Below are 12,890 nucleotides of genomic sequence, written 5' to 3'. Positions count from 1 at the left end.
GTTACATGAACACATTTTAATTCTAAAAATTTTTTTTTCAATTACAGGCTGTTACATGCATGCACTTTGTAGTTATGTTCTTCTAAATGTTAATGAATTCACCTTTTATCTCTTTGGTGAATTTTACCCGATGAGAATCAGTCAGAGGTCTTGGTTGCTCATCAATATTATGAATATCAAGAACTTCACACATGAACTGAATTACAGGTTGTGCTTTGTAGAAGGCAGTGGCAGAAACTAAGGGGGAAAAACACAAAATAGTGCAAATTAATATTTCACTTCAAAATTGAGATGTCTCCATAATTAACTACCTACAAAGTTAAAATGATACCTTAAGTATACTTACATATGCATATATACATTTTTCCAAAATTAAGCAGCTTTGATGTTTACCTCTGAGGCAAAATAATAGAAAGACCAAATACCAGTTGTTATAACCTCTGAACCATCCATTCTTTACCAAAGCTACAGGTCTACAAGTCTTGTCAAGGTATGACAAGACTTAAGAGGAGACAAAAGAGGCCAAGAATCCTGTAGAAAATATGTTGTGGGGGATTGCTCTCTTAACAAGGGTTTCTAATGCTACGCTAGAATATTTAATCTACTCAAGTGAGAGTTTTCTGTATCTTCTACTGATCTGAAATGACAGTGCTATTAAGTCCAATTTAGAGGAAGTAATATTAAGGGTGTGTTGTCTTCTTAATAGTGTTTTCCCAACAATCAACAAGCATGATGAAATTCTTTCCTTTCCTTTTGCCAGCACTGACTTTAGCTTTTCACTCAAGGCTGGTATTTTACCACTTGAGTCACATCTCCACTTCTGGCTTTTTGGTGGTTATTTGGAGAAAAGTCTTATGGACTTTCTTTCTTGGGTTGGCTTTCAACTGTAATTCTCAGATTTCAGCCTCCTGAGTAGCTAAGATTACAGGTAAGAGCTACCAGCACCCTTTCTTTTCCCCTTTGTTCTCTCTCTCTCTGATCCCTCCCCCACCTCTCATACTAGAATCTCTCTTGCATTGGAATTCAGGGTCTCTCACTTGCTAGGCAGGCAGTCTATTACTTGAGCCATGCATCTAGTCCTTGTTAGCTTTAATTATTTTTCAGATAGGGTCTGTGTGTTTTTGTCTGGGCTGGCTTTGTTTGGACTTCAATCCTACCTATATGTTTTATGTAGCTAGGATTACTGGTATGCACCACTAAACCCGGTCTATTTGTTGATATGGGTCTCGTTAACTTTTAGCCTGGGAAGTCCTCAAACTATGATTCTCCCAAGTTAAGTGGATTACTGGTGTGAGCTACCATGCTTGGGCCAGAATTTTCCTTCTTTTTATTTTCTGGTGAAACTAGGACTCAGGTGGACTCAGGGCCTGGAGCTTGCTTGAAGCACTACAACTTCAGCCATGGCCTCAGACCTCTATTTCTCATCATGGAGCTGGGCTAGAACTCACTCAGCCAGACCAGGCTGGCTTTCAATTCATGATCCTTCTGCATAAGTCTCCCTAGTGCAACAACACACCTGATCTACTTTTTCCTTGCTTTACTGCAGAAATAGCACGAGTGAAGTTTTATTATAAAACCTCTAACACTATAGAAATACAAAGTAAAGGTCCTCTCTAGTCTGAACCTTCCCCTCTTTTCAAGTATTTCTAAGAAGTCACAATCACCAGTAGACATATCAACATATTTATCCTCTTAACATGCTCTTAGATTAAAACATAGATACAATTCATAGGTGATGTTAAATGTTAAATGCTCTATGATTTTTTTTTTTTGCCAGTCCCGGGGCTTGAACTCAGGGCCTGAGCACTGTCCCTAGCTCCTTTTTGCTCAAGGCTAGCACTCTACCACTTGAGCCACAGTGCCACTTCTGGCCTTTCCTATATATGTGGTGCTGAGGAATCGAACCCAGGGCTTCATGTATATGAGGCAAGCACTCTTGCCACTAGGCCATATTCCCAGCCCCTATGACTTATTTTATTATTTTTATTTTTATTTATTTATTTATTTATTTATTTATTTATTTATTTATTTATTTATTTATTTATTTATTTATTTGCCAGTCCTGGGCCTTGGACTCAGGGCCTGAGCACTGTCCCGGGCTCCTTTTTGCTCAAGGCTAGCACTCTACCACTTGAACCACAGTGCCACTTCTGGTTGTTTTCTATATATGTGGTGTTGGGGAATCGAACCCAGGGTTTCATGTATACAAGGCAAGCGCTCTTGCCACTAGGCCATATTCCCAGCCTCCCTATGACTTATTTTAATTAACAGTGTCTTAGAAATCTCTCTACCCTCACCTCCCCATCCTGGAGCTTGAACTCTGGACCTAGGCAATGTCCAAGAGCTTATTTTGCTCAAGGCTAGCACTCTACCAACTTTAGCCACTTCTGTCTTTTTCTGAGTCGTTTATTGGAGATAGGAGCCTCATAAACTTTCCTGCACTTTCCTGCCCCAGCTCCGCACTTCCCTGCCCCAGCTGGCTTGTCACTGATCCTCAGATCTCAGCCTCCTGAGCAGCTAGAAGAACAGGTGTGAGCCACTGTGCATAGCTTCTTTTCTTTATACAAGTGCTTTAGAGATCTTGGATGTACTGACATGGAACTATATCATTCTTTTTCATATTGAGTTGAAAAGGGAAAAAGAAAATGCTTACACTTCACAGTACAACTATATGGAAAAGCACAATAAAATCTAGACAAATTTTAAAATTACTAATACTTCAGGGTCTAAATTTAAAACCAACATACAAAATAAATCCTTTTGCCCTAGGAAGCAGCTTAATGTTATTTTAAAAGATAACAATCATAAAAAATTTAAGGCAATTGGGATGAACAAAACATATGTAAGACGTAAGTGAAATTATGAACAAAACAAAAGAAATGTAAGACGTAGGTAGACAATAGATATATTATTGAAAAGTCTTTATGGTGATTAAAATAATAGAGTAAAATATTGTATTTGTGTAAATTATCACAAACTGATCTGCAGATTCACTCCAATAGAACTGGATATATTCCAACAGGCTATAACCCCTTTAGTTTCCCCAAATTAAGCAACTGATACCAAAAATAACATAAAAGAGCATAAGAGGGGCTGGGAATGTGGCCTAGTGGTAAGAGTGCTTGCCTAGCATGCATGAAGCCCTGGGTTCGATTCCTCAGCACCACATATATAGAAAAAGCCAGTGCTGTGGCTCAAGTGGTAGAATGCTAGCTTTGAGCACAAAGAAGCCAGGGACAGTGCTCAAGCCCCAAGACTGGAAGAGCCTAAGAATAGCCAAGACAATTCTTAAGGATAAGGTATGGCCTATCACTCATGAAGATTTTATGTAACCTAAGGAATAAAAAAATACAGAAATCCACAGAACAGAAAACTTATACCATAAATAAAATTTATATTAAAAAAACAAAATATGATAGGAAAGCAAACATTTAAGGAAAATATAGAATAGTTTTGGTCTTAGAAGAATTCTTTAAAAAAGATATAAAAGCAAAACATAAAAACTGTAAGAAAAAGAGATAACCACAGGCAGGGAATGTGGCTTAGAGGTACAATGCTTGTCTAGCATGCAAGAAGCCCTGGGTTCAATTCCTCAGTACCATATAAACAGAAAAAGCAGGATGTAGTGCTGTGGCTCAAATAAGAGTGTTAGCCTTGAGCAAAAAGAGCTCAAGGACAGGGCTCAGAACAAGTTCAAGTCTCAGCACAGGCAAGAAAAAAAAAAGTTGTTACCAGCTGAGTGAATCATCATGGAAGTCTTCCAACCCCTAGTAAAGCCATGAGATGACTTGAGCCTCATGAGAGGCCCTGAGCCAAGGGGTTTAGCCACCCCTTAGCTCCTGTCTCTTTGAAAGTAGTATTTACTGTTTTGAGTCACTAAGTTTTGGGGCAATTTGATGTGAGTAAGTAGTACAAATATAAATCAAGACTTGACTGTATACTCAAATATTTACTAAGTATCTACTGTATTACAGATTTAAGGGTTGGAACTTAAAGATGAACCAAAGTTCCTGTCCTTAAGGTCACAAATTAAAAATGACAATTTCAGCTGGGTTCTGGTGGCTCACGTCTGTAATCCTAGCTACTAGGGAGACTGAGAGCTGAGGATAGCAGTTTGGAGCCAGTCCAGGAAGGAATGTCCATGAGAATCTTATATCCAATGAAATGGCTGGAAGTGGTGCTGTGGATCAAGTGGCAGTCTTGAGCAAAAAAAACCCTCAGGGACAGCTTGCAGTCCCTGAGTTTAAGCCCCAGGTGCCGTGCGTGCATGAGCACACATGTGTGCGCACACACACACAAAAAGACAATTTGCTTTTTTCCTTCAAACCCCACTAAAAATATAAGGAATTAAAAGAACATATAAACCTGTGAAGAAGGAACAAGTTAGGAAATAAATCAACATTTTGGAATTGGGCAAGTTGTAACTGACACAGTGGACCCAAGAAAATGATAATAAGCCTGATATGTTGAGAAAAGTAAGACCCAACCGATTTACACTATTAAGTCCTCAATGCAGTTTGAAATAGAACAGGTGCCCCTGGAACTAGTGATAAAAGGGATGGGGATGGTGCAGAAAAAGAAAGAGGAGAGCAGTTTGAGAAACTCATAGAGTCCTAAAATGCTTTGGCTAGAGCTGCCCCTTCTTCCTTGCATAAATCTGGAGGTTTGTTTTTTGTGAAAGATAAGCAAAGGCTCTTTGGAAGTATGCCAGGCATAGTTAAGGGCTAGGGACTATACATAAATAAGAGATTAAATGACTGTAAACATACTTAGTGTTGAACTCAGAAATTTCCCTGGACAAGATCCCTACCTTGGTTTCCAGAATGTATTCCACTAGACTATTAATGTTAGGAAAATGGAGAACAGAAAAGGAATAGGCCAGGGTCAATCCTCAACAGGCGAGGACTGCTTTTTGAGGAACAGTGAGGGGCACAGACCTTACTGCAGGTTTGGAGGTTGTGCTGCTAACTGGATTTTGGGGTGGGTTTATATAGAGCTTAACAAGGAGATAGAAAACAGAAAATGGGTTATAGTCCCAGGGTGATGTGCTTGGCCAGGCCCACAGTGGAATGCTCCACATGGGGTGAGGGGCTATTGTCCCTTGGGGACCAAGGATGGTGTCCTTGGCCTGGCCCAGATTGAAACTGCCTGAGGACAGGCACAGGGTCAAGCTTGTTGTCTTGCTTGATCTTGGGGAATAAGGCAGGAATCAATCCTTCATATTCCATCTTCAGATAGAATGGGCCTAGAAGAGAGAGGCAAGTCCTTCATATAGGCTCTTTGGATACATAAAAAGAATGTGCTGAGAGGGAAGCAACATGGAGTTATGAGAACAAAGCAGATTCCCATCAATTAATCATTTGTGTAATAATTTGAAAGACAAATCTTTGGGTAAATCTTGACCTGACAAGAGAAGAGACCTAAAGATCCAAACTTAAACATAAATTCTCTTATTTTAACCCATTGATCTCACTCTCCACTTGAGATAGGGTCTGGCTGGCCTCAAATTTAAGATCCTCTTGCCTCATCCACCTAAGTTATGGGATAACAGGTATCTGCTACCATGCTTTAGAAAATGGCTTGGGGTGTTGCAGTGTAGCATAGGAGTAAGGCATTTCAAAGGGGCACTCTGCAGAAGGGTGTGCCATCACTAAAAATCTGGCAAATAACCACAAAGAGCAGACAGCCTGCTTCCTATTTATCCCTAAGTCAGCAAGCCCTTCCCCTCTGTTCAGATTGGTTAAGCTCAGGTTCACAATCTGTTTGGGATTGGCTAGTTTGAATAAAGTAAGATGCATTTATATAAGGTGACCATTAAAAGACTTAAAATGAGATTAACAGTATATAAATGCAATTTCAAGACATACCCACACCCTCTGCTAGATCTTGGACAATCTGAAGTATGTCTTCTAAGGCATGTATTGATTCTACCTTCAAACAACCAGTTAAGAACAAAACCTTACATTTCAAAAACCCTTTCTAATCCCAAAGCAGTTCCTCTTTTGCTTTTTTTTTCTTTTTGGTCAGTAATGGGGCTTGAACTCAAGGCCTGAGCAAACTGTCCCTGAGCTTTTTCCCTCAAGGCTAGCACTCTACCACTTTAAGCAACAGCATCACTTCCAGTTTTCTGGTGATTGAGCTGGAGATAAAAGTTTCACTAATTTTCCTACCTGGGCTGGCTTCAAACCATGATCCTCATATCTCAGCCTCCAGAGTAGCTAGGATTACAGGCATGAACCACCAGCGTCTAGCACTGTTTTCCTTCCTTTACTTGCTGATATTAGCAGCCAAGAGCCAAGCTACCAGGTCAAAGCAGGAGCCTTTAAGTGACCCATTTAGATAGAAAAGAGGGCTTTTGCCAGGAGTTGGCAGCCTAGGCAGAAAGGTCTTCATGACTCTTATCTCATTAACCATCAGAAAACTGGAACTGGAGCTGTGGCTCAAGTGGTAGTATTGTAGGGAGCAGAACCGATTCCATCTTGATTAGGGAAATATGGTAGGAAATGTTGGGGGGAGTAGATTAGGTCAACCTGACCCCAAAATTCTGCTTCTGTAAATGGCTTGTTTGTTGCTCGCTCTACCCCCTTCATCAACCTCCTATATCTGTGCCACTCTTGCTTGTTTGTTGCTTGCTCTACCCCTTGCATCAAGCCCCTACATCTGTGGTACACTTTTACCTTTATAAACCCCAATTTAAGGACTGCTCGGGGTCACGGTGGCAGATCTCAAGTCTACACTGTGTCTCTGGCTGGTCAGCCCGCTTTTCATGGGTGTAGTTTCAGCTCCTGAGTCTGTGCTGCATCCCTGGCCGGTCAGCTCACTTTTTGCTTCCCCAATAAATCCATCTTTTTGCTTGAGACTGTCTCTGAGTGGTGGACTCCTGGAAGGACAGGGACTCCCCTCCCTCGAATCCCGTAACAGGTAGAGCCTTAGCATTCAGCAAAAGAGCTCAAGGGCAGTGCCCAGGCTCTGAGTTCAAGCCCCAAGACTGACAAAAAAAAAAAAAGACACAGACAGAAAGGCAAACAGATAGAAAGAAAGGGTATTTTGCACAATGCCCAACTCATTATTTGTATCTTCAGTTCCTCCCACTGCAGCTTTTTAGAGCTAATTACATATTAAATGTCTCTATATATTCCATGGAATCCTCAAACTTTGGACATGTTAATGTAAGATCTTTCTATATGTGGTATATACTACCAACCTACTGCCTATATTCAGTTGGCAGAAATCTAAGTCACCAGTGTGAATTACACTGGTGAGGATGCCCTTCTTGGAACTAGTTTATCATATAGCACAGTAACTGTAATTGAAGATTGTTTCAATGATTAAATCATGGGAAAATTTCAAGACAAGTTTGGGGTTTTTTTGCTAGTCCCGGGGCTTGAACTCAGGGCCTGAGTACTGTCCCTGGCTTCTTTTTGCTCAAGGCTAGTACTATATCACTTGAGCTACAGTACTACTTCTGGCTTTTTCTATGTATGTGGTGCTGAGGAATCGAACCCATGGCTTCATGTATAAGAGGCAAGCACTTTACCACTAGGCCATATTCCCAGCTCTCTAAGACAAATATTTGTTGTTGTTGTTAATTTTTCCTTATTGTGGAGTACTAGTTGCCACTTATTCAAACACGAATCTAGGTGTTGCTATGAAGCTATTTGTAATTAAAATCAATTGATTTTATGTAAGAGATTAACCTGGATAATTCATTTGTTTAATTGAAAGGCCTAAAAGCAAGACCAAGGCTTGAGGGAGAGAAGAAATTGTACTAGTAGACAAGAACCTCAGACTTATTTCTAAGATTTCTAGCCTGTCCCTTTACGCAGCTTTGGGGATTTAAAATCTATTTTCTTAGCTTTATAACTGCATAAATCATATTTTTATGTATCTCCTAGTGGTTCCATTTCTCTTATTGACTCCTGACTTGATACCTTTGTAGTTTATTTGCAAGGATAATTTCTCAGACATCTAGTAAAGCTTCTGGTCTACTTCCTTCCAATCAGTCCCATATATAAATAATTACACCTCCAATTTCTTTCTTCTTTGCCCATGATCATTCCTAATTTTCTTTCTTTTTTTTGCCTTATTTAATTAACCTAATTAAATGGTTCTCTTTCTTTCCTTTTGTGTCAGTCCTGGAGCTTGAACTAGGACCTGGGGACTGTCCTTGAGCTTTTTTTTTTTTTTGTCAGTCCTGGGACTTGGACTTAGGGCCTGAGCAGTCCTTGGCTTCTTTGTTGCTCAAGGCTAGCACCCTACCTCTTGAGCCACAGCGCCACATCTGACTTTCTCTGTTTATGTGGTATTGAGGAATCAAACCCAGGGCTTCATGCATGCAAGGCAAGCACTAAGGCTAAGCCATATTCCCAGCACCCCTTCCTCCCACCCCCGCTTTTTAAAACTAAAGGTTACTGCTTTATCATTTGAGCCACAGCTCTACTTTGAACTTTTCCGTGGTTAATTGGAGATAAGAGACTCACAGACTTTACTGCCTGGACTGGCTTTGAACCATGATCCTCAGATTTCAGCCTGCAATGAATGGTTCTTAAACTTAGTATTTCACCTTATTTAATCTTTGGAATATGTTCCTTTCTCTCCATCCCACATTAGATCATCACCATCTCTTACCTGAACTAGTGATTGAAAAGCCTCCTAACTGGCTTCTCAGATTAGGTTTTTTTTTGTTTTGTTTTGTTTTTTTCCTCTATCTATTCTCCACAGTGCTGCCAGAGGTCTCTTTCTGGAAAACAAATATGATCATGTCACTACACTTCTTAAAAACCTGTAATGTCTCCCAACCTAAAGGACAGAGGTAAGTTTTTTATCCATTAATTTTTTTTTTGTCTTTTATTTCCTTCTGGTCTCTGCATTTTCTGCTATTTTTTTCTGCTATTTTTTCTAACTCTTTGAGATGAATGTTTAGGTCATCAATATTTTTCTTCTCTGAAGTATTAAATTCTCTCTAAGTATGCTATATCATACCAGTTCTGATATCTATTACTATTAATCAGTTCAAAATTCAAATTTATTTGTGATGTTTTGACTGACAGTTATTAAGTAATTATTTCTTAAGAATTCCCAGAGCTAGACTTCAGTAAGTTCCAGTATGATGATATGGTGATTTAGTTCCAAGACTTATCACCTTTTTTCATAGAACCTGTACAGAGTGACAAAGAGATTATTGAGGGAAAAAATCTTCGTAAAACCAGGAGATAATAAAAACTAGAATATGCCAAATTATGAGTGAATATGACCCAAAGTACTTGAGACTAGCAGAACCTATGCCAGAAGCCCCATTTGAGCAATGGAGAATAACAAGAACTGTATTGAAGCCTAGTGGGAGAACAGAAAATCTTCACTTCAGAAAGAGAATAGTCCCATTTCAGAATGGGAATATGATTAGAACTGAGACTAAATGGGGAATCTCAGAGGAAGCAGAAAATGAACTATATGAAATATCATGAGGGTAAGTGCAAAGCAATTTAGAAGTAACAATCTCAAAAAACATTACTACCATTCTAAAAGTGAAACCTACTTTTCTTTTGCAATTTCTTACTTTCAAACTTAAAAATTATAAAAATAGTGCAAAAAAAACTCTTGTATGCTTTTTACAAATTATCTAATAGTTAAAATCTGAAGCAGGCAATTTAAAAGGTCAAAGATGTATCCTTTCTCATAGTAAAAACTTCAGTGAGAACCTGGGGGAACTCAATGGCCAGCAACTCACATTAGTTAAAATGCTTAAGTTACCAAGAGGCACAGGGGTTATGGTTGTATTTAAGAATGAATCCATCAGCATAATGGAGGACAGAGAACTTCAGAAGAGAAACCAGGAAAGCAACTGTGCTAAGTTGCAACTAATGTTCTTCTCACTATCTTCTAATAGGTAGTTTGAAAGAATCACACCTCAAATTTGAACAAACCTATAAGCATCTATACAAAGTCACCATAGGGGAAAAATGTATGAAAAGCAGTGAAATCACCTCTAATGGAAACTCAATAGATAATATCATTACAAAGTAGATGGGTAATAAAAATAATTCAGGGCTGGGAAGGTGGCACAATGGTAGAATGCTTGCCAGGCATGCATGAAGCCCTGGGTTTGCTTCCTCAGTACCATATAAACAAAGAAGGCCAGAAGTGGTGTTGTGGCTAAAGTGGTAGAGCCTTGAGCAAAAGGAGCTCAGGGACAGTGCCCAGGTCCTGAGTTCAAGCTCCAGGAGTGGTAAAAATTTAAAAAAAAAATCAAAATTCACTGCTAGCTAAAACTAGTTAGTAAAGGGGAGGAGGAAAGAAGGAGAGAATAAAGCTAATCTAATTGCTCTCATTAAAGGGACTTAAAGGACATTGCTTTAAGAAAGAGAAGCACATGAAGGTAGAAAAGGTAACAGCTGGGAGGAAAAATTTTCTAGTATTAGACATGTCATCATAAAAGCACAGAAAATGTACCACTTGGAAGTTTCATGCACACACACACACACGAAAAAAATTCGAAGTAATTTGGCAAAATGAAGACCAAGATTTTCCATTCCTTAAACAAGGAAACAAAAAACACTTTAAACTGACCCATAACAAAATTATTCTAAGCCACATCAAGATATAACTGTAACTAAGAAAGTATAAAAATAAATGTAAAGGGAAACAACTGAAGGACAAGATAAAGCTCACAAAAGCATGTTTTTTTCTCCTTTAATTAAATAATATAGAATTTTGGTCAAAGGGTATAAAAATAATTTTTATCATTATAAAGATTGTAATTTACAAGAAATAAAACAGATAAGCCTCTATACATTTTGAACAGTACAGCTGCAGCATTCAGAAAACAGAAGCAAACACATCTATAACTGAAAATGATAATTTTAATTTCTTAGTCTGAAAGAAAAAAATACACATATAAACTAGAAAGCAAATGACATATACAACAAGGTCAAAATGGTAGCCGTGATGAATGTTAATTTATTCTACCCTAATACATGAACATAGCTCATTTTCAAGTAGCTCTTAAACTATCAAATCTGCCCATCTCTTTGAAGACAAAATATACAACAAACTGTAGGACAACATAAGCCTGGTATGGAGACATGTACCTCCAGTACCAGCTACTTGGGAACCCAAGGCAGATGGCTTATTTGAGCCCAGGAGTTCAACAACAATAAGGACCACATGGGAAACCTAGCAAGATTGAAGATGAGTTTTTCTTCTTACCTCTCTTCAAAATGAAATCTTAAAAAGGGCTAGAAATATAATGCTTATTTCACATGAATGTGGCCTTGAGTTCAATTCTGGGGGGTGGGTGTTAGAAAAAAATAAACAGGAAAGGGGCAGGGAATACGGCCTAGTAGCAAGAGTGCTTGCCTTATATACATGAAGCCCTGGGATTGATACCCCAGCACCACACATATAGAAAAGGGCCAGAAGTGGCGCTGTGGCTCAAGTGGCAGAGTGCTAGCCTTGAGCAAAAAGAAGCCAGGGACAGTGCTCAGGTCCTGAGTCCAAGGCCCAGGACTGCAAAAAAAGAAAAAAAAAAAAAAAAGGAAAAAACAAAACAAAACAGCAAAAAGAAATATGGACCACATTTTTTTGACTAAATAATATGTGGGTAATAAGAGAAATATAAATGAAATCTACAGAAAATCCCAGAAAATCATATAATAAAAACACCATATCATATAAGTAAATTAGAGCCTTATAAGTGATTAGAAGAAAATTCATTGTTTTCAATAGTTTTAAGCCATTAAGAAAAGAGGACTCAAGAAATGGTAAGAAATACTTTATAAAATTCTTTGTTAAATCAGACAATTCTAGTGGCAAAAATATAAGGAAATAGGTACTTCCATTCATTGACACAAAATATTTACAACCTTGCTGGGTGCTGGTGGTTCACATCTGTAATCCTAGATATTCTAGAGGCTCATATCTGAGAGGACTGTGGTTCAAAGCCAGCCCAATGCAGGAAAGTCTGTGAGACTCCTATCTCCAATTCACCACTAAAAAAAGAGAAGTAGAGCTATGGCTCAAGTAGTAGAGTAGCAGGCTTGAGTTAAAAGCTGAGGGACAACGTCCAGGCCCAGAGTACTGGCACAAAAACTAAATTAATTACAAAAATGTACCACCTTTATGGAAGGCAATATGACAATAGTAATGCATTTACTCTTAACTCATCAATCCCACTTTCAGGAATTCACCTTTGATACACATCTAAATAAGTATAAATTATATTTGGAAATCCTATGAGGACTGATTGATTAAAGAAATCATATCTCAATTTCAAAAAAGAGGAGGAAATTTTGTACTGATAGGCTCCTTGAAGGAATAACTAATTTTTGATCTTGGGCAAAAATACAGGATGAGGATGAAATAACCTGTAGTGTCAGAAAGCAAGAATGCAATGAATAGTCAATAAGACACTGTGCTTTGCCACATAAGTATTCCATCTAATATGGATAGAATAACAGAATTGGAAAAATTGCTAATTGGTAATTATTAGTGTAATAAGAGATTTTGTTATCAGCAATCAGTGATTAGAACAATAGCAACCAAAGGACTAATTAGAAAACTCACACAAAAAAGAGAACTTCAAGGCATACAGGTCGTTCATGCCTGTAATTCTAGCTTCTCAGGATCTGAGGATCACAGTTCAAAGCCAGCCTGGGTAGGAAAGGCTGTGAGACTCTTATTTCCAGTTAACCACCAGAAAAGTGGAAGTGGTTAAGCACTAGACTTGAGCAAAGGGCTGGGAATATGGCCTAGTGGTAAAAGTGCTCGCCTCATATACATGAAGCCCTGGGTTCGATTCCTCAGCACCACATATATAGAAAAAGCCGGAAGTGGCGCTGTGGCTCAAGTGGTAGAGTGCTAGCCTTGAGCAAAAAGAAGCCAGGGACAGTGCT

General features: G+C 38.7%; 1 protein-coding gene across 5 annotated transcripts in view; it reads right to left on the bottom strand.

Annotated features, from left to right (window-relative positions):
* Positions 1 to 12,890, bottom strand: part of Ago3 (argonaute RISC catalytic component 3) — a 75,159-nt gene that overhangs the window by 39,895 nt on the left and 22,374 nt on the right. For 4 of the 5 annotated variants that reach the window (XR_007211564.1, XM_048350883.1, XM_048350884.1 and 1 more), the window contains one exon: positions 103 to 237. Coding sequence is in view for 4 of the 5 variants with exons in the window: in XM_048350883.1 (XP_048206840.1) it covers positions 103 to 237 (135 nt within the window). In the remaining variant the exon portion in view is untranslated. Of the gene's footprint in view, positions 1 to 102; positions 238 to 8,628; positions 9,027 to 12,890 lie in introns of those variants that run through there. The other variant, XM_048350885.1, reaches the window with a different exon arrangement.

The sequence above is a fragment of the Perognathus longimembris genome, chromosome 7 (genome assembly GCF_023159225.1).
Source record: "Perognathus longimembris pacificus isolate PPM17 chromosome 7, ASM2315922v1, whole genome shotgun sequence".
NCBI classification, from domain to species: domain Eukaryota; kingdom Metazoa; phylum Chordata; class Mammalia; order Rodentia; family Heteromyidae; genus Perognathus; species Perognathus longimembris.
This window is presented reverse-complemented; position numbering and strand designations above follow the sequence as displayed.